Raw genomic sequence first — 20,947 nt, forward strand, 5'->3', positions numbered from 1 at the left:
CACTGGCTTCATCTTCTGTTCATCTTGCTAAAACTCTCTGTATGCGTTGTGGCTCAGCCTTACAAACACCTTGGCCCTTCACATGCATCAGGATCATGAACACTTGCTGTGTCACAAACTCTCACATCATCACACTTTCTGATGGATGAATTCATCACACTTTCTGATGGAGCTGACTTCATGACTAACATTCTCCTGCTCCTTGGTTTGTAGACTAACACTACGCCTTCAGGTGCTACTCTTATTGACATGTCGTCTGCTGGGGCTACTGTTGTTGACATGACATCAGCCGGGTCGAGGGGCGGTCCTAAAGAGATGTCAAAGGTAACGGTGTTGTCATGACTAAAGTGTAGGTCTGTGCTTTGTTTTCCCTTGAGTGTTTACATTGCTGCTGGCCATTTTCCTGAAACTGTGATTGATTTTCTTGCCAAATGGACAACTTGCAGTTCCAATCCATTTGGAAAGTTTAGAAAAAAGTTAGCAGTACTGTAACATGGACTCAAAGCACCGACATTTAATCACACACACTGATCAATGGTCAGATTAGCCTGAGTAGACCTGAATAATACTCCGCACATTTAAAAAATGTACTTTTGCTTTAGTCGGGCTACGATGGCAGATCTGACCAATGACGGCATTGTACCGCTCTGTTTTCTCTGAAACTCTCGTCTTCTCAGTAAGTTTACTGGATTCAGAAGAGCTGTGAATCTTTCATCTTTGTGTTTTGGAGTAATTATTTGCTACGTGTTTGTAGACTGCACCTGTTTCCCAAGTCAAAGCCACAGCTACAGTTCCCTCTGCTGCTGCTGCGACCATACCTAAAGAGTCACCTAAAGACACAGCCAAGGTAGACTTAACTGCTACAAGCTTCTCAGACTCTCTGTCGCCTCCATCGCTCTCTGGAGTCTGCTTTTCGAGGCTTTCTTTGGCCGCTTAATTTCTTTCTTCATGCAACATCTTGTTTGCATTGCAGAGTCCTATCGGGTTGTCTTACTTGCTTTACCTGAGAACAGTCAGGTACTTGACGCTTTTCTCGCGTCGGGAGTTTCATTGCTTTTGCCCTCTCTTTTCTGCATCGGAGATGACCTTCTCAACTCTGCAGCCCTTTGCTCAGCATGCTTACACTTGTTATTGTACTTCTGCTTGTTATCGCTTGTATTGAACAGTGCACACCTGTCCACTTGCAACACCACATGTGTCATTAAAATGAGTCATCCAAAGGGAGTAAATGGAGCAGAGAGATATGCAGGTTTGGTTTGTGTTCTTGGGCTGCTTTCATTGCATCACCTGGTGACACTTCCAAGAATGTCATGAAGTTGGTGTAACCGTTCCTCTGCTGAAGTTGGCCCCTCACTGTCTTTTGTTTTACTTGTTTCTTTGGCTTTCTTTACTGACTTTGTGCATGCACAGCGGACCTGTAATTTTACTTGACGTATACTTGGCTTATAATAGAACCAAATTCGTTGTATTTTAGAGTGCCACTGCCACCACAACTCTCAAAGGTGATGAGCCTAAAGTTGATCCTGTTAAAACATCAAAGCCAGCTGCAGCAGCCACAGCTGCGGCTGTGCAAGGGAAGAAAGAAGAAGCAAAACCAACACAATCAAAGGTAGACAATCCTGAAACCAGCAGGGGTGGAGGCTGTGTCTGTGGGATATGAATGGATATGACACACTGAATATATTCATGGTGCTGTGTCTGAACAAACTCTTCAGCTGAGTTTTATACTCTTTCTGGAGGAAAAGTGAGGTTTGGCCTGGTGCACACTGATCAGTTTTCAGTCATTTAGTGCAGCTTTGGGAGTATTAGCTCACATTGTGTATATTCTACCATGCCAATGACGTCTCTGTGTTGTGTGTTTTTATTTAGTGTTGCTGATGTTGAGGACTGTGTACTGATTCTGGATCTGTGTTGCAGGTACAGGCAGAGGTTCCTCCCACAGTAGCTACAGGAGCCAAACAGGTAAAGACCTGCTGAAGCAGTATGAGTTTGCTTTGAAAAGCATGTTGCTGGCTCCACTGTGCTGAGTTGTGTTGCATGCGCAGGCACCTCCAGTGGATCCATTTGACGCCCTGGCAAGCATACTACCATCAGCTGATCCTGTCACACCCCCACAGCCTGTATACACTGGGCCAGTGGTAAAAGAGGTACAGCATAGCCACAGTGTGCTTGTGTGCATGTGTGTATAAACTGATTGCGCTGAGCTGAAGCATGGGTCCGCTTGAGTAACTGTGTGCGTTGCACGTATCACAGCATGACGTCATCTCCGAGAGGGATCATAAGTGTGGAGAAAGAGAGGACACGCTGCCTCCAGGATACAGATTTAAAAATACGGTCAGTTTCTTCTAGTCTCTTTTTAGTCTCTCTCACTTCTTCTGATCCGCTAATTAGCTTTGGCAGACTTTGTGTGCTTTTTTTGTTCCATTGGCAGGCCTCACTGTCGTTTCAATGTAAAACAAAACTCCTTTTATGCCCATTGTATTGGGATGGAGGTCGGAGAATTAAACCCCCTAAAGTTTTAGTACCAATCAAAACATGTCTTTAGCACTGAATTAAACAAATAAAAAAATCAACCACCTGTATGGAAGAATACCACTACAGTAAAATGAATGACTATGTCAGGGGGTTTTTTTCTAAATTTTGAGTGAATTGAGCCCGAAAGAAGCATCTGTTGATATCCTGAATGATTTCACCATGTATACTTTTAATTCCAGTCTAAAATTAAACCTTTTCCTCTAGGGCCCAGTTCCTGCCGATGTAAAGCCCAAGGACGTTCCTGTAAGTGAATCTTCACATCACATCAGTCACACTGCACACACATTCAGGAAGCCCTGTTTGCACTGATCTCCTGGTTCCTCTACAGTGGGGAATGTTGCATTGCACTGGTGGGTGTTGTCTCAGCAAACAAGCCCAGGACTCACCTTCTTCATCTGAGCTCGTTGGCTCTTGTCGGACTGATACCACGCACGCACACACACACACACACGCTGATAGATCTGTTAAACACCTTGATATCCTCTCATCTCTCATCCATTTACTCACCCTCAACACACCCACATTCGCATCATAGTCGACTCCCACTTTGTCATCTTGTCTTGCACAAGGCTTTTTTTGTCTCTGTGTGCAACGATCTGTTTCCACCCAGGACACCTTCCTCCTGTGTGAGCTTTGGGTTTATTATAAATGTTCATCATATTTTTTCAAAATCAAATCACTTTATGTGTCAAATCTCTATCTCGACAGAGTTGATTTGTGCTTTTTTTTGTCTCCATGGAATGTTAAGGGTGTGTCTGTACTTTTCCTTCACTGTTGGTACATGCAGTCTGGTTCGCATTATTTTGCCCTTCTTTTTTGTCTTTGACTTGGTCAGACATGCCATCTAGTGGCTGTCTTAATCAGATTTTTTTTTTTTTTTTAAATGGTTGTCTAGATATTCTTCTTTCATCTGGTGGTGATGCATGTGCTGTGTTTCCACTCAGAAACCACTGAGCACAAATGAGGCCTTGGATTCTCTGTCAGCTGGTTTCATGACTTCCACTTCTCCAGCTGCACCCAAAAAGCAAAAGGTCAGATCCTTCAGTCATGTAGCACTCAGCTGCTAGCCCCTCCTCCACCATTACATCCCACGCACCATCTTAACAAAATGACTATACTCTTAAAGTTCCCAGTATGGCGTGTCTGTTGTAGACAGTATCTGCCTTGATCGTAAGCTTATTTTACTGTATGAAACAGAAGTGCTTTTTTTAGTAGTCAAATCCTAATTTTCTTTTTTTTTTTCTGCATGAAATATATATTAAAAGGACCATGTTGACAGCATCAGTGCCTCATCTGCTGGCCCTGCCAGCTTTGCACCACCTCCTGTAAAGGTGAAGTGAAAAAGTCTCTGTGATATCATTGTGTCATCCGACTGAAGGAGCAGAGAGTTAATTGTCTAATGTTGTATCTCTGTTGCAGACTTCTCAAACTCCTGCTCCCCCTGCTGATAAAAAAGCCAAGATGGAGAAAGTCTCAGACGCCTCCTCTCTGGAGACTGGACTTCCGTCTGCTCCATGCAAGGTACAACAAGCTCACGCCTCCTTTTCTCTCCTCTTGGCTGGTCGGATTCATGTTTATGATTTACAAAAATAATTTGCTGTAAACTTCATGAGGAGTTGAAGGTGCTCAGATATTCAACAGTTTTGAATATCAACAAAACTGAATGTGGTCCCTGTTGGATTGCAGGAATCAGTCCCCCCTGTGTGTCCTCCTGCTGATAAAAAAGCCAAGATGGAGAAAGTCTCGGATACCAAAGTTAACACCAAGAGTGATAGGGTGAGATTTACAGGAGTGGACAAAATACTTTGTACCCTTGTCCCTGTCCTACCGTCTCTTATTCTTATTTTAGTTGTAGTAATGTATGATCGATTAACATATTATTAACTCCTGCATAATCCTGTCCTCTCCTCAGGACGACTCTATGTCTCTGGATGCTCTCAGTGCTCTCGGTGACACATTGGCAGCAGACAAACCAAAACCCGAACCCCCAAAACTCAGACCTGCGGACATCGTCTCGGTAGGAGCACAAACACTGACGGGCACAGAATTCACAGTTTTTGATTACAGAAAGCTTCCTGCTTGTGTCATATTTTTTGCATTAATACATCCACATATTGTTCTTCCTATAGGAGGACAAATTCAAGAAAGAGAAGGGTGTGCATGTGGGAGAGAGGGAAGACACACTTCCCCCAGACTACAGGTTTAAAGAGGACGAACTCAAAAAGCTGCCTCCACCGAAACCTGAGGTGAGACTGGGACAAATTCACTCTGTTGCTCTAAACGTATTGCTGAGATAAAAACACAATAATCACTGCAGTATAATCATATAACAGTGTGTTTCTCTCTTCCTCTTGCAGCCCACCATGGACACTGGTGAGGCTCTGGACATTTTGTCTGGAGACTTCATGACCTCCTCTGCAGCTCCTGCTGTCCAGGCTCCTGTTGTCACCCCCTCAGCTGCTCCTGCACAGGTACGCTGTGAATCGATCACTGGTAACAAAAGACAAACTAGAACAAGCAGAGACACAGTAGGTGTTACGTTTTATTAAATGCTCTTTCTGTTGTTGGTCGTTGTAGAAAGCCCCTCCTGCAGCTGCACGTCCTGCTCCACCTGCGGATAAAAAAGCCAAGACGCAGAAGGTGTCTGATGACTTCTCTCTGGAGGCTGGACTTTCTGCTTCTACTGCCAAGGTACAGCAAGTTCACACATCTTTCCCTGCAGCTGTATCTTAGCTTAATGTGCTAATGCGTCTACGTTAGCCAAATTCAAACACTCAGACATCATACGCACAGAGGAGGTATTTCTTCTCAAGGTAAACCAGATGTAAACAAGAACTACTAGCAGCCAAAGCAGCATGCAAATTTGCCAGAAACAAACAGGCTATAAGAATCTACCAGCTGCCCTGTGGGCCTGTACTGTGGCACAGTGGCTCTTGGAGCTAAATGCAGACATCAGCGTGCTTGCATGTTTACAACAAGTTTGGCTGATATGTTGATGTTTAGCAGGTGTAATGTTTACCAGGCATATTCAACATTCAAGTTTAAGCCATTAGCATGGTAACATTTGATAATTAGCTCTTAGCCAAAAGGCCAATGTTGAAATTTTGATCTGATGATGGCAAGTCAGGCCATGACCAAAGTTATGCAGTTCAGCCTGAGTGGGACATGAATGTGTTTACAAAATTTCATGGCAAACCATCCAATAGTTGTTGAGACATTTCACTCAGAACCACAAACAGCAGTCTCATGGTGGTGCTAAAGGAGAAGTTAAGAAATCACCATAGTTATTTGGATACATCGTTCAGGATGTTGAGATAAGTGAAAAGTTTGTCCTGCTGCTGGTGCTTAATAAAAAGGATGCATGCATATACTTAAGTGGGATAAACAGACACAACCACATGTAGTGGTTTTCAGTTCCATCCCTACAGTATTCACTTCAACATGAGCTGTTAACTTTTCAAGAAGTGATCCTAATAAAATGCTGACATTGTAAGCTAATTTAAACAAGCTATTTTTTACAGTAAAAATAGCATAGCAGCATTTACATATCGGATAAGATTCCAGATTGCCATCCTTCATGATTCTTTATAGTTCATCTTTAAAGTTTCATGTCTTCTCTGTTGTCTGCTGTAGACAGTTGAATCTTCTGCAGTCCCTCCTGTGGCTGTGTGTCCTGCTCCTCCTGCTGATACAAAAGCCAAAGCAGAGAAAACTGCTGCTGGAAAGGACACCACTGTAGCCAAGCCAAAGTCTGATTTGGTGAGACACAGGAAACTTTTCTTTTCTTTGTGTTTCTTTTCTGTCCCGTTTCACCAGGTGGCCTTGCTGCTCTTTTGTGTGGGACAGAGATACTGTTGTCACAAATGAATAAATGATCAGTTCAGATCAGTTGAGTATAATCTACTGTGCTCTCTTCAGGACGACTCCATGTCTCTGGATGCTCTCGGTGCTCTTGGCGACACGTTGGCGGCAGACAAACCAAAGCCTGAACCCCCCAAACTCAGACCTGAAGACATTGTCTCGGTATGGGACACACACACATAGTGCTAACACACCAAAGACACATTGTCCTAATAGGAGCACAAACTTCCACAGAGTAGCTATAGCATTTGTGCTTCATCTGCTCACAAAAACACTCAGCTGGTATTATTATTCTTCCTATAGGAGGACAAATTCAAGAAAGAGAAGGGTGTGCGTGTAGGAGAGAGGGAAGACACACTTCCCCCAGACTACAGGTTTAAAGAGGACGAACTTAAAAAACTGCCACCACCGAAACCTGAGGTGAGACCAGGACAAATTCACTCTATTGCTCTAAAAGTTTTGCTGGGCTATAAACATTATAGTAACTGCAGGGTAATCATAAAACAAAGTGTTTCTCACCTTCTCCTGCAGCCCTCCATGGACACTGGTGAGGCTCTGGACATTTTGTCTGGAGACTTCATGACCTCCTCTGCAGCTCCTGCTGTCCAGGCTCCTGTTGTCACCCCCTCAGCTCCTCCTGCACAGGTACACTGTGGATCTGTTTACATAAAACCTGGGGAATGATGCACAGATGAATTACTGCGGCAGATGAAAAATCTATACGGAAGCATGTGCTATTTTTCTGTGCTAGTTATCTAATAATAATGTTTGTTTTTTTTTGTAGGATAAAGTGAAATTTTAGCGTTAGCATTTTCTACATGTCGCTTTCTCCATATTCTTATTTTTCTTCACAATGTTATTATTTCATACTAAAACAGAAAGCTGACATTTTCAGTTAAATGAAAAGACCACTTTTACATCTTTACATTAAATATGATGCTACAGCCAGAATCCGGTTAGCTTAGCATAGCACAATGGAACCAAGACAATAGAAAAATCTGCCTACCGTCACCTCTAAAGCCCCTAATTAAATCTTGATTGATTAACCTACACAAAACCAAAGTATAAAAACAACACATTGTACTTTTCATTGTCAGGCTATTTGTTTCCTCCTGTTTCTTTTGTCTTTATGCTAAGCTAACATCTTCATACTTTTTGTTCAGAACCGAGATGAGGCCGAGTTTCACTCTTTTTCAATTAAAAACAAAATAAATGTATTTCACAAAATGTCAAACTATTGTTTTAAGACTTTAAATAAAAAATGTTCTTGCATCAATAAAAACACTGTTTTAGCTGAAAGCTTTTGTCTTTGTTTTCCAGACTAAAGTAGATGATTTGTCAGCTTTGGATGTACTTTCTGGAGATTTTGTGGCTCCAACTAAAGCTTCTGCAGTTCAGGCACCTGGCCCTCTTCCCACCAAGAAGACACCAGAGGTACAGCTACAACCGTGTGTGTGTGTGTGTGTGTGTGTGTGTGTGTGTGTGTTAGCATATCTGAGAAACATTTTGTCCTTACCTACTGTGTTTATCCTTAAAAATAATCTTTAAGTTTGAGCTGTGTGTGCCTGCCCTTGTGTTTTCTACTGTCCCATGACTTTCTTCAGTCTTCATGTCCCGCTGTGTGTCCCTGTCTTCCTGCAGAAAATGGTTTGTCCTCTGGAGCAGCCTAATTTAGTTGATGTCATTCCTGTACAACCACAACAAGCAAAACCCAAGACTAAGAAAGTGAGGATACAAAATGCCTTAATTTCTGAAATGCTTCATTTTTACTGTATGTTTTTTAAGTTCTTGTTTAAACATATAGTTAAAAAAAGCACATTTGACATATGATTTCACCCTCCTCTTGCTTGTCTTATTTTTTTGAAGACTAGCCTAAGTTTACCATCAAACTGTCACAGCAAAATTATATACTTCCCCTCCTGTGTTCTCTTCAGGACGACTCCATGTCTCTGGATGCTCTCAGTGCTCTTGGCGACACGTTGGCGGCAGACAAACCAAAGCCTGAACCTCCCAAACTCAGACCTGAAGACATCGTTTCGGTATGGGACACACACAAACAAACACACCAAAAACACATTGTCTGATTGTCGTGTGGTACAAAATCACTATTACATTTGATATGAAGGAAAAATTCAATAAAGCCCTATAAAATTCATTTTAAACAGCCTTGCTGTCTTTCTTCTGTTGGGTTATTATCATGTCTTTGTGTGTTTTGGAGGCAAACTGGAGGTTCACTTGTAATGTTCCCACCAGGTAACATGTTTTTGTGCTTTTCCTTCTCATAGGAGGACAAATTCAAGAAAGAGAAGGGTGTGCGTGTGGGAGAGAGGGAAGACACACTTCCTCCAGACTACAGGTTTAAAGAGGACGAACTCAAAAAACTTCCTCCTCCGAAACCTGAGGTGAGACTGGGACGAATTCATTTGCAGGTCGCTTTTTATCATCAGAACATGAGTTTGACGATCAAGCTGCAGATGCCTTTGTGATGTTTTTGCTTTTCTCTATTTGATATTAAAACATCATGATATCAAGAATATAGTTTACTTAGAGCTACTCACCTTCTCCTGCAGCCCTCCATGGACACTGGTGAGGCTCTGGACATTTTGTCTGGAGACTTCATGACCTCCTCTGCAGCTCCTGCTGTCCAGGCTCCTGTTGTCACCCCCTCAGCTCCTCCTGCACAGGTACACTGTGGATCTATCACTGCTCACCGCAGACCTAAACAATACACTGTCATGCACAGATGCCTTTTTGCCATGGAAAAGTCCTAGAGAAGTAGGAAAGTAGGATTCTAGACAGAATTTATACACCTCATTCTGTCACTCCCTCAGCCCTCTGCAGACTTTGCTCTGGATGCCTTGGCGGGAGACTTTGTTGCCTCAACTGCTGCTCCTGCAGTGAAGTCTGCATGTGTTCCTACAGAAACTTCACCACAGGTGAACACACAAGTACAACTCAAGCCTTTCTGGACCACTTCAACTCTCTAAAACCCTGCAGTTCAGTGAGAGGCTTTTTGTCTGTGTTTGTGAACTCAGCTGTCAGCAGGAGCAGGCAGTGCCCTGGACGCTCTGTCAGACACCTTGAAGGATATCGCGCCCGCACCTCAGCCCACCCCAGTTCCTGGCAAAGACGTTGTCAAGGTGACCTTTACGCTGCAAGAGCACAACCAGCATTGGAGAAATTATTCCTAATTTCAGGGAGCCCAGAGAAAAGAGTCCGCCAGTCACTTTAGCTGTCCTGATTTGTTGCAGGAGAAAAAGATCGTTGAAGAGAGGCTGATAAAAATGGGAGAGAGAGACGACACGCTGCCACCGGACTATCGACCCACCAAGGAAGATCTCAAGGTAGACTCTTCTACATTCACATTTGTTCATTATGCTTAACTGACCCTGTATAATTTAATTTAATACCGTAACACATTTTTTAATTACTTTGATTTTCTAACATCCATTCCAATAATGTAAGACCTGCTGGCGTGTTGGAGTTTTATTTGTTGCAAACTTACCAAAATTTAAAACGTACCAAATTTAAACGACTGACCTATAACGATGGACCATACATTTCCACTTCCTCTCGTTGCACAAAAGTGAAGCCAGATTTTCTCAGATATGTGTGCTGCCATCTTGGGCTGATGATGTCATTTGAAGCCAGAGTCTGTGCAGTAATGGTTGAATGGCAGAGCCATACAGTACATCAGTGTGATGAGAATTAGTTAAAATCATCTCTGGGAAAAATGTATTTAATATTTGTGTTTAGTGTATGTTTACACAGAGGTGGCAGGATTAATGACGTGTGCTGGAGCCTGCCACCAGGGGGCGATGAGTATGTTTTGGCTTCACTTTGTGAGAGCTCTCATCATTAAGAGTCAAAGACTTGATACTAATAAAAACACCTCAAACTCTGTCCATCACTTTGGGATCTCGACTGAATTATCTTTTGTTTGTTGGACTGTTTGCTATGAAATTTTGTACCAAAATTCATGTTTCACAGATGACGAATCCGATGAATCTGATGATCCCATGTTACTCTAAATGCAGACTCGCAGAGTTGCCAATAATAGCAAAATATAAAAATTCAATTTTACTTTGTATCTAATGTTAATCATTTTTCATTTTAAAGAAAATGAAAGAAGCTAAGGAAAAAACACCTGCAGCTCCCAAGGAGGTAAAAATACACACACACACACGCAGTATATCACAGTATGAATATACACTTTAATATACACAACATGCAGATAGTTTGATTCACTGTCCTTCTGTAGAAGACTATGGATGATAAAACGGCCTTGGACCTGCTGGCTGGTGACTTTGATGCAGCTTCAAAGCCTGCTGCACCTGTTGCATCTTCTGCAGCCACAACAAAGCTGGAACCTCCTGTGCTAGATTCAGACCCCCTGAAGGTAGCGCAGAGACTATCCTTTAAAGCTACCCCCAAACCTTCTCCCTATACAAAAAATCTTAGTTTCACTTCTGATTCTCTTGCTATAACAGATCATAATGTCTGCAATGATAAAAGGTCCACAGTGTTGCTATGTGGTGCCCATTGTCAGTTTTTTGGGGATTTTCTGTTGATTAAGTTTTTACATATAGGTTTTAAAGCAGCATTGTGTTGAAAACTACTTTAAATATTTGTTGTTTTAGCGTGAAATTGCAACTGAAAGTAAGTTCTAACTTACTGTGGCTTTCTGTACATGGATTCATTATGAGCTGATAATGTCTGATATGTTTATTCATTTATTATTTTTTATTCTTTCCCAGCCGATGGCCGGTCCCGTCCTCGACTCTTTGTCAGACACCCTGCTCCCAGACACCCCAGAGTTCACATCCAAGACAGACAAACCAAAGGTAAAAGGAAGATCTGTGTGAGATCAGGATGTAAGACTGCCAAACTTCTAACAATTACACATATGAGTGCTCTAAACAGCAAAGGAAACAGAAGTCAAAACGGTATTTGCCAAAACAATAAGACACATTTACTGAGTGACTTTCACCCACTCTGATCTCTGACTCTAATAAATAACATCTCTCAGAAGGTCACCTCTGTTTCTGTGCTGCCTTCATCTTCACTTAAGAGATCTCCAGAGCTCAAATATAGCATTTCTGTTGCACAAGATAAATAACCTTTCATTGTTTGTGAGAAGGAGTAAGAGTGACGAGGTTGATCTTTCACTTTAGTCTCTCTTTTAGCATTCTGATAAATACAGGCCCAGATCTAAATCTTAGTATGGTCACTGATGTTTTAGTTTTCATTGTTACATGGCGCTCCCTGTGGGCTGTTCAGTAGCATTTACTCCATCACTGGTCACCCACCTCACAGAGCAACACGGAGTTGTTGAACCTAACCAAGGTGTCAACTCTGTTACAGGGCAAGAGCAAGTCAAAGTCAAAGTCTAAAGTAAGCAAACTGTCTGCTGCATGAAGACTTGCATTAAGTTGGATCTGCACTTTAATGGACTATAAATGTATTTTTGCGCTTATAACTGAATTAAAGTAAAACGACGGAGCCTGCAGAAACTGCATGTGTCGCACTGTTCCGTCTGCTTCGTTAATTTCTCCAAATAATTATCTTCAGTCTGTATAATTATTGCATGCAAAGGCTCTGCCTCTTCTTCTTTTCCTCTCTTTCTCTGTATGCGTATATATTTTTTAAATTAACCTTGTTTTTCAGAAACACCACACAGACGAGCCATCTGCCACTGACCAGCTATCAGCTCAGCTAAGCTCAGACGTTGTGCCAACATCCACAAACAAGGGAGGCAAGAGCTAGGCCACTCGGTAAGGTTTGTTCTCTTCTTTTGTCCACTTTTACCTGATGGAAGGTGCACAACATGATGAGGGTAAACGTCCTTATACTGAGTGCTTTATGTGTTGCAGGTTGTCCTCCCGGGCCACAGGGATGCATCAGTGAGGGAGCTGATCTCTGGATATTGATTCTATTTTTCTAAAACATCAAGAATGTATACTGGATGAAAGATGAAAGAAGACGAAATGTACCCAAACATACCCTCAACACACTCAACATATATTGATAAACACACACACACACACACACACAGATAGCTCTGCGTGCAGCGCCTTTCTTGCTCAGTTTCACATGCGTTTACAGTGACGAGAAGCTTTTGGTCTTTGGCGGAAATGAAAAGAAGACTTGAAGAAAGAAGACAAGATGGAGAACAAAAGAACCAATCATGAACAGGCAAAGAGAGAAGAACAACTGAAGGGAGAGAGCGTTTTAAAGGATTTAAAGATGAGTGAAAATCTTTTTGTTTTGTTGCTTTATGCGTTGGACGTGCTGAGGGAAGGAAAGCGTTGCTCGTCAGAGTCCTGCATGCACATCTCTGCTGACAGCTTCTGTTTCTCCAGTGGCACTAACATCACAACATAACGCCTATTTAACCCTGGTGGTGTTGTGACGTTGGTTGGAGCGGTGGTGGCTGTCAGCTTGCCTGGGTGCATTACGGAGTGGGTGTGTCGTATCGGGATGTTTGTGCGATCTTGATGTACAGACGCAACAGCCAAGTTTTCTATCACGATGTGACAGATGCCATTAAGACACTATTGTACAGCTTAGTTTGCTAGTATTTTGGACAACACATAGTTTACATGACATGTCTGTATTCATGAGCTTCTTGCAAATGCCTTTTACTTCCTGTAGAGAAATATCTGCCATAAGAAGGGTCTGTATGTATTTGGCCATGTAGGAAAAAAAAAAGAATAAATTTCATGCGTCCAAAAGTGCACTTAGTGAACTGAGGTGGTTACAAGCTTCGTACACTGCCTTTGTTTGTATACTGTAAAAAAAAAAAAAAGATTTTTTTGCTCTATATAAGACAACACTGTATAATTTAGAAAGGGCTTCCAACTGTAAAATTAAAAATCAGTATGCTTTCCCAAAGCTTTTTTTTTTTTTTCTTTTCATGTCAAAGGTCTTGTGTGGGTGTGAGTCAAATGATATGAGAGATATTTTAGATGTGGGAATACTAATTAAATAAATAAATGAAAAGTTTCTCTATGTAAAGTCTTGTTTCTAAGATTTGTGTCTAAAATGAGAAACACAAACCATCATGAAATGTTTTAGTAAAAAAACAAACAAAGAAACAAAAAATCCTGCAGGAAATCAATATGCAAGATTTTCTTAAAGGTGTGAGGGACACGTGTTCGTATTAAACTGAATGGCAACAGAGCCTCCTATGACAATATCTGTTTCTATTTCTGACTGTGTTTTTTTTTATACTCTGCATACAGTTAGAGCAGCCCACTTCCTTACAACAAAACAGCGTTGCTCCAGTTTCATGTAAAACCTTACATTACATTGTTCCGAGACCCTAAATGACTGAGGGGGTTGCAAGTGAGTGGGTGTGATGTGTAAAAGGAAAAACATAAAATAAGAAACTTAAATAAAGACAAAAACAGTTCATTGCAGCCAAAAAGAATGATTGAATGGTATTATATTTTATTTGTCCAAAACAAAAATAAAAATCCGACAAAATACAGTGCGTCCAATCTTACAAAACAAAAATAATGTTTCGTATTTGTGCCATTTTGAAACCATCCATCCATCCATTTTCTATGGGGGGCTGGAGCCCATCCCAGCTGACTACGGGCAAGAGGCAGGGTTCACCCTGGACTGGTCGCCAGTCAATCACAGGGCTGACACACAAAGACAAGACACACACGCACACACACACACCTCAGGGCAATGTAGAGTAGCCAATTAACCTAACGTGCATGTTTTGGGGACTGTGGAAGGAAGCCGGAGTACCCGGAGAAAACCCACGCAAGTACAGGGGGAACATGCAAACTCTACACAGAAGGGCTCAGATCGGGATTCGAACCCAGAACCCTCTTGCCTTGCCTTGCATTGAGGCCATAAGTAATCAAAATCTTATCTACATCGAACTCAAAATTGAAAACTGTCATCATTTCAAATGACCACATTATCACATTATCGGAGAATATTATTTTCTCAAGTGTGTTTGTTTATTCATTTTTGCTGAAGGCAAGTTAAGTTCTCATTAAATAACAAAACTGAAGGACAACACCGTAGTAATAACAACACTGAAAGTCAAAATACACTCAAAAGTACAGATTGTAAATGTAAATGAAATCTACAGAAAAGCAAAATGAATTATGTACATATTTTTTGCATACATTTCAATAGAAAAAATAAGATAATTCTAATATTCTCAGCACGTCGGGTGTTTTTAATATCAACATCTATTATTATTATTTCATTCATTATTATTTTATATTATTATTTCAGCACAGCGTTATTGGCAGAGCTTTGAAATTATTTGACGTGTTGAAACGTCGATCCACTTCAAACACCTTTAAGATTTTTCTCCCACAACGAACGAGAACTTTGTCAGAGAATATTTACCACGAAGGTCGAAACGAAAAAAAAAAATCATTTCTGCATTGAGAAACAGCGCTGTAAAATAACTGCAGTTTACGGGAATGGAGCCAGTTACATTAAACGGGTCTGATGGTCACCATTTGTTTTCCACCAGTCGTCCGAGGTCTAAATGAGATAAACAGGTTGTTAATAATATTAATAATATTAATAATAATAATAATAATAATAATAATAATAATAATAACTCGGTGTTTAGGTCACAATTAAATTGACAAAAAAAATCGAAAAAAACATGTTTTTTTCTGGGAATTTGTGGGTTTTAACAACATGGTAGCAGTTACATACAATGAAATTAAAAAAACAAATAAATAACTTACTTTCTTTTGTAGTGGTGCGGGCATCTCCGTGTCCTTATTTCTACAGCAAATCAAAAAGTGTCGTTATAAACTTGATATCACACACACACACACACACACACATATTTTACAGCAAATTCATCCAAGTTTAAATCAAGAAAAGCAAGAGGAAAATAAACATGCAGGAAATTCTGCTGTACAATTTACTGACTGCATATTAAACTTCGGGAGGATCGTTCATTTCTCAGGTGGACTTACTGTTGCAGTACAATGCAGTGACGATGAGCAGCAGCAGAAGAAGACCACTTCCACCGACCAGTGGACCCAGAATGATCGTATTACAAAACACGGACGAAGCGGCATCCCCTGTAAAGCATGTGCTCATTTACCAACCGTTTTCTCTCCACAGCATCACAGATATGAAGATAATCAGATTAATGTAAACGTTTACCTGGCTTGGATTTGGTACAAACACAAGGCTTGGCAGTTGTGCATTGCTTTGGTGTGGCGGTGGTGGTGTCCGGTTTTGGTGTTACTTTCTCTTTTTCTTAAAACGGCAAAGACAATGACGACAGTGTGACTGAAAAGCATCCACCATGTCCTAATTAGATCAAATTTTACGAAACAAAACTCACCCCCGACCAGTCGAGTGACCGATCCGAATTTGAGCTCGACGCCCTTCTGAAGAAGCGCGCAGCCGTAAGCGCCGCTGTCTTTAGTTTTGTCAAAAGATTTAAGTACTATAGTTTTTTGCGTAATCTTTGAATAGTCGAAGACTGAAGACGAGGAGGCTGTGTCTGCCTTTTTAATGCCATTCGTGCTGAAAGACGCAATAAATTCCATTCCAGATGTGTCCAGCACTCGAAACCAGACGATCATGGTGCCTGACCCTTCGGGATTGCAAACGATGTCAACCGGCGTCTTGTCTTTCACGACTTTGTCACCACCAGCTCCTGAAGTCATTTCTAAAATATGGAGTAAAATGGAAGCAGCAAACGGCTATTATTCAGCACCCAAAAGCAAAAGACTAAAAAACAACCAAAGAGAATATTTTAAAGCTGCCATGTGCTAGATAATAGATAGACTCATCAGGGGGAGAAAAAAATTAAACTCACGTTGGTAAAATACCAGAATCACCACAATATGAATCCACTTTTGGTTCATTTTAACCTTCTGGACGACAATAACTCCTAAACACGTCTTTGTGGTGCTTGCTGACGCTTTGCGAGGAGATAATTTAAGATAATCAAACCACGCCCCACCTGTAGCCTTCTTCTCCACCGTGTCAAATGGGATCGTTGCAGCAGAGTGTTGCAGAGATCTGTTGCAGCACGGTCGTGGTCTGCAAAAAATGTTTGAAGTGGAGCCCACCGATGTGCAACGCGCTACACTTGTGCCTCCGAATTCAAGCATCGAACAGCACTTCACCCACCCAGATACTGAGACACGTACGACAAGAAGAGGAGCCACAACTGCACGCTGAGCTCATGTCATCCGCATGGCAGGCTACTTCACACTGATTCTGCACAAACAGATTGATCAAATGTCAAGAAGTTTCCAGAGATTTGTCTTTCATTTTTAATGTGGATAAAAAAAATAAAAAACAAAATCTACCCAGTTGGAGGTTGACTGGAGCAAAAATCGTATTCAGCTCCAGGACTGACAGGCTTAACAGCTGTATTTGAATAGTGAACAGTGAAAGAAGTGCTCAGATCTTTTACTTTTACACCACAGTGTAGAAATACTGTTAAAGTAAAAGTAAAGAGTACTTTTTACTTGTTGTTTTGTGTCTCCTGGGGGCTCCTGGAGTCATTCGACATGGGAGGGGGAGGCAGTAAGTCTGTGAGGGTGGGCTGGGTCCAGCACTCAGATCCTGTGACTTCATACCTGCTCTGTGGAAAAAAAGATGCTGGTCATGAGGTAAATGTTGTGACATATTTACAGCTTTGATAATCAGACACTAAAGGGCAGCGTCCTGGAAGATACATCATCCATCCATCCAGTTTCTATACCGCTTATCCGTCAGGGTCGCGGGGGAGCTGGAGCCAGCTGACTACGGGCAAGAGGCAGGGTACACCCCGGACTGGTCGCCAGTCAATCGTAGGGCTGACACACAAAGACAAGACACACACACACACACCTCAGGGCAATGTAGAGTAGCCAATTAACCTAATGTGCATGTTTTTGGTATTGTGGGAGGAAGCCGGAGTACCTGGAGAAAACCCACGCAAGTACAGAGAGAATATGCAAACTCCACACAGAAGGGCCCAGACCGGGATTCGAACCTGGAACCCTCTTGCCTTGAGGCGAGGCCATAAGTAATCAAAATCTTATTTACATCGAAGTCAAAATTTAAAACTGTCACCATTTCAAATGACCACATTATCAGAAGGGCCCGGGATTCAAACCTAGAACCCGCTTGCTATGAGGCAACAGTGCTAACCACTGCACCACCGTGTCACCCTGGAAGATACATCACCCAAATATAAATATGCATCACAGATAATCAGTAACATGTGCTTTGAGGCTTGTAGTCTACAGCTGATCAATAATATGAAAGTGTGAGATTGATTTGCTTTATATTTTACTCTTAAATGTGCATTACTGATTAGTTTTTTCAGGGGAATTTCTGTCCGCTGTTTGTACGGTTCAAGAAAGAGAGACTTGAAGTGTGCGGCTTTGAGCTGAAGGGTTCATCAGATTGAGAAGATGAAACCAGCGAGAGGAGGAGGAGGAAGAGGAAGATGAGGTCTATAGGAAGACAGAGAAGGTGACAGGAAGGCAACAGTGACAGTTTGAATGGTAGTATTGAATGCAGTATTAGAGATTGGAGTTTGAAAAATATTGTGCATATACTGTATTGTACATGTCAGTCTACAATGATACATGACGTGTACTGTGGTGATGTGTGTTCGTCAATTATCCCTGTTTTCAGCTAATCCAAGAGGCCTTAAGAAGTTGATTAATTTTCTAATTTTTCTCCACATTTAGTGCTTTAGTTTGTCAGAAACATTCAAAACAAAGAAATCTGGAGATACACAATTTCCACTGGACAGGAAGAGTTCAAAAAATCATGACTGCGCAAAAAAAAACAACCATGCAGTGGACAAGAACAGAATTCCATGAAATGAAAGTAGCCACTCAAATAAAGTACAAGTACCTCAAATTTGCACCCAAACGCAGTACTTGAGTTAATGTTTTTAGTTACATTCTGTCACTGGCTAAGAGTCGAATTATGCACCACTGAAATAAAAAGATTAAAAGTGCAACAGAGTGTCAACACGTTAACATGTAGGGTTACATCAGTGCAGCAAAGTGAACTTTTAAACCTCTAGATGGCAGCAAAAGCAGGATTTAAAGCAGCAGTTCAACGTCTCAGATGCTTCGAGTGATTTACCATCAGACCACCAGAGTTATTTGAAAGCTGAAGTCGGTTTGGCTCAGACTTACACCACCGTTCAGTTTTGGCAATTGTTTATGGAAATCTGTCTCTTTTCAGAACCCACTCTTTACAAAGTAGAAAATACTAAATTGCTGGAATATTCCTTTAAGATTTGAACGAGTGATCATTTGGTTTTCTTTTTTTACTTCAATATGAATGGATTACATGACAGCACTTTTTAAACCTGTCTGGTGGGTTGTATTATGCATTAGTCATCATTAACTATTAACAAGCGTATGCAATATAAATCATTCCTTTTTAGGAGTGTAAAAGAGATTATGTATTCCATAATTATTTTTTTGATTTTATGTTTGCTTTAATCACTAAATCGGAGAGATTCTGGAAAATATCTCAAACTCATTCCGGGTGACCGACCCGCCTAAAGTACACAAGCAGTGCACTTAGCTAAAAAATGAAAATGAGCCAGGTTGTAAATCATTTTCCATTAACAACTCACGTTATAACAACAAAGTAGCTTGTGCCTGAGCAGCAATCAAGCATCATGTCACTTCATGTGAAAGCCTGTCTAACAGTGAAGTGAAACTTCCCTCAGATGAACCGAGTGAGCTTCAGCGGCTGTGGCGCAACCCGGGGCCTGTCCTGTTTCCTGTTCAGTGATGGAAAGAAAATGCACCAATTTAGTAATGGGCAACAAGTGCTGACATTTCACTCATTTGTGGGTGATTTATCTGTTCCATGTGTGGGAGTGACACAAAGAGAAACAAGCAAGAGAAGGAGAATCAAATACAAATATTAGATATCGTTAACCTGCGCTGTGGTGTAATTTAATTACCCTGTCACATGGTTTCCTCAAAATGCAGGTGTTTATTATTAACTTGAATTTAGTTTTGTCTTTCATGAATCACTTTGACATTTAATTCAAATGAAACCACGTTAGAAACCCGGTGGAGATTCTCAGAAAGCAGGGGATTCTGTTGATGCTGCGTGTCAAAGGGAAGACCCAGTCAAAACGCTCTCAGTTAGCCCACTTCACTTTTCCATATCTCTGTTTCAGGACTGAGTCAGTCGCAAACACACCTGCATGGGCTTCCCTATCTTAGTCACACAAGGGGGGGTCTCCAACCTGAAACTTACATCTGTGTGTGTGTGTGTGTGTGTGTGTGTGTGTGTGTGTAGTGGGTGACCAGGGGAAGCCAATAAGAAAGATAATATCCTTTACAGTAGCATTGCTGAGCTTGACATTCTGATGCAGTCAGGAGAGACATTTTTTACATTGTCAAACTAGCAACACCATTAATACCAGCAGCCTGTTCACCAGACCTTCATCACTCGGGCTCGCCTGTCCCCGTGCTGTTTCTGTACTGGCAGCGTCAGGCATTATGGGATGCGAACTTGTGAAAGGGAAACCAAGAGCAACAAGAGGAGTGAGTAGAAATAGAGCGCTGAGAAATGGAGGAATCGCACACGTAGCAGATGTGTGTGCACTAATACATGCTTGTTCATCATGTGTTATGTTACTCGGACTTCCTGTTAGAGTTGTGAGTTTGTGGAAAATATTTTCCACATTTACACTATACTGCATGTGGGGTGCACATCTCGTGGACGTGTTTGTTCAGTTTGTGACTTTGACTGTTCAACAGTGTGTGACAAATTTGTATTTTAAAAACATATGACCCTTACTGTCATGTTTTTGCACTTACTAGTTACATTTTACATTTAAGTATATGGAAATATTTCCCATTCATGTCTTTGAATTAAGTTGAAATGTAAAACTGTCAGCTTATCATTAATATACAGCTTGTTATATATTGTACTTAGTATGTATTATTTGTAATTGTGAACATAAAATTTTATAAACGTTCTCTCAAATAAGAACGCTGAGGTAGAGATATAAGAGGTGAGCATGTTTTCAATGTCAAGTCCCACATTTCACATTGTCTGTCTTCACATTTGTCTACCACACATGAAGTCTCTTTGTACTGTAAAAATTCCCTCATTAATGGTGAAGCGTTTCGCTAAATGTTCGAACACTGATTTAAATATATGCAAATCTCTCTAAAGCTTTAAAATTTTAACAGATAATTTACTTTGACTGCAATACTTTAACATTCTGTAGGCAGTAAACAACGGCATGTGTCAGTGTGTGGCGTATAATTTTCAGAAGATGCCACAGGATACAATGCACAAATAGTTTACAGAAAATGAACACTGGGTGATAAACACCACCTTCATACAACTTATAATATTTTCAATTTTCTTGAAACTGTCATATGGAGGGTTTGATTCATCGTCTTTTCGGAGGCCTTCGTTTGCGGAACTGTTGCTTTGCATTGAGAGGTGCTTCGATGACTTTGTGAACTCAGTGAGTGTACAGTAGCTGTTCATAATAAAGTGACAACTGAATGTAAACTTGGTCTCCTTTGCATCGATTGTGTGT

General features: G+C 41.2%; 2 protein-coding genes across 42 annotated transcripts in view; one reads left to right on the forward strand and one right to left on the reverse strand.

Annotated features, from left to right (window-relative positions):
- Nucleotides 1-13,413, forward strand: part of cast (calpastatin) — a 34,474-nt gene extending 21,061 nt beyond the window's left edge. For 9 of the 40 annotated variants that reach the window (XM_046384432.1, XM_046384441.1, XM_046384436.1 and 6 more), the window contains 33 exons: nt 214-324; nt 755-847; nt 1,475-1,609; nt 1,918-1,962; nt 2,046-2,147; nt 2,254-2,334; nt 2,740-2,778; nt 3,480-3,566; nt 3,801-3,866; nt 3,955-4,056; nt 4,222-4,311; nt 4,448-4,552; nt 4,665-4,781; nt 4,893-5,006; nt 5,113-5,226; nt 6,169-6,294; nt 6,454-6,558; nt 6,700-6,816; nt 6,928-7,041; nt 7,717-7,830; nt 8,038-8,121; nt 8,331-8,435; nt 8,682-8,798; nt 8,967-9,080; nt 9,228-9,332; nt 9,432-9,536; nt 9,648-9,740; nt 10,516-10,560; nt 10,658-10,795; nt 11,154-11,240; nt 11,761-11,790; nt 12,064-12,170; nt 12,270-13,413. In XM_046384432.1, coding sequence (XP_046240388.1) covers nt 214-324; nt 755-847; nt 1,475-1,609; nt 1,918-1,962; nt 2,046-2,147; nt 2,254-2,334; nt 2,740-2,778; nt 3,480-3,566; nt 3,801-3,866; nt 3,955-4,056; nt 4,222-4,311; nt 4,448-4,552; nt 4,665-4,781; nt 4,893-5,006; nt 5,113-5,226; nt 6,169-6,294; nt 6,454-6,558; nt 6,700-6,816; nt 6,928-7,041; nt 7,717-7,830; nt 8,038-8,121; nt 8,331-8,435; nt 8,682-8,798; nt 8,967-9,080; nt 9,228-9,332; nt 9,432-9,536; nt 9,648-9,740; nt 10,516-10,560; nt 10,658-10,795; nt 11,154-11,240; nt 11,761-11,790; nt 12,064-12,162 — 3,099 coding nt within the window. In that variant the 3' untranslated portion in view covers nt 12,163-12,170; nt 12,270-13,413. Of the gene's footprint in view, nt 1-213; nt 325-754; nt 848-1,474; nt 1,610-1,917; nt 1,963-2,045; nt 2,148-2,253; nt 2,335-2,739; nt 2,779-3,479; nt 3,567-3,800; nt 3,867-3,954; nt 4,057-4,221; nt 4,312-4,447; nt 4,553-4,664; nt 4,782-4,892; nt 5,007-5,112; nt 5,227-6,168; nt 6,295-6,453; nt 6,559-6,699; nt 6,817-6,927; nt 7,042-7,716; nt 7,831-8,037; nt 8,122-8,330; nt 8,436-8,681; nt 8,799-8,966; nt 9,081-9,227; nt 9,333-9,431; nt 9,537-9,647; nt 9,741-10,515; nt 10,561-10,657; nt 10,796-11,153; nt 11,241-11,760; nt 11,791-12,063; nt 12,176-12,269 lie in introns of all 40 variants that reach the window. The other 31 variants (XM_046384457.1, XM_046384459.1, XM_046384471.1 and 28 more) reach the window with 17 other exon arrangements.
- A 704-nt stretch (nt 13,414-14,117) lies between these two features.
- On the reverse strand, nt 14,118-16,520 carry cd8a (CD8a molecule). Of its 2 annotated transcripts, XM_046384472.1 has the most exons (6): nt 16,223-16,511; nt 15,743-16,072; nt 15,559-15,654; nt 15,366-15,473; nt 15,129-15,168; nt 14,118-14,916 (listed from the first exon to the last, which is right to left on the reverse strand). In XM_046384472.1, the coding sequence occupies exons 1-6, from the start codon at nt 16,269-16,271 to the stop codon at nt 14,868-14,870; spliced, it is 672 nt and encodes a 223-aa protein (XP_046240428.1). In that variant the 5' UTR covers nt 16,272-16,511; the 3' UTR covers nt 14,118-14,867. The 2 variants fall into 2 exon arrangements, with proteins under 2 accessions (XP_046240428.1, XP_046240429.1); XM_046384473.1 differs by lacking the exon at nt 14,118-14,916 and having other exon boundaries at nt 15,125-15,168; nt 16,223-16,520.
- Nucleotides 16,521-20,947: the final 4,427 nt, after the last annotated feature.

The sequence above is a fragment of the Scatophagus argus genome, chromosome 3 (genome assembly GCF_020382885.2).
Source record: "Scatophagus argus isolate fScaArg1 chromosome 3, fScaArg1.pri, whole genome shotgun sequence".
Classification (NCBI taxonomy): domain Eukaryota; kingdom Metazoa; phylum Chordata; class Actinopteri; family Scatophagidae; genus Scatophagus; species Scatophagus argus.

Excerpts from the sequence above, each read along its gene's own strand:
- cd8a (XM_046384473.1), bottom strand. The coding sequence starts at position 16,520 with ATGCTTGAATTCGGAGGCACAAGTGTAGCGCGTTGCACATCGGTGGGC. Across the intron at positions 15,655-15,742 it reads GGTCACTCGACTGGTCGGGG|AAAAAGAGAAAGTAACACCA; the intron begins GTGAGTTTTGTT and ends TGCCGTTTTAAG. Across the intron at positions 15,474-15,558 it reads TTGTACCAAATCCAAGCCAG|GGGATGCCGCTTCGTCCGTG; the intron begins GTAAACGTTTAC and ends CATGCTTTACAG.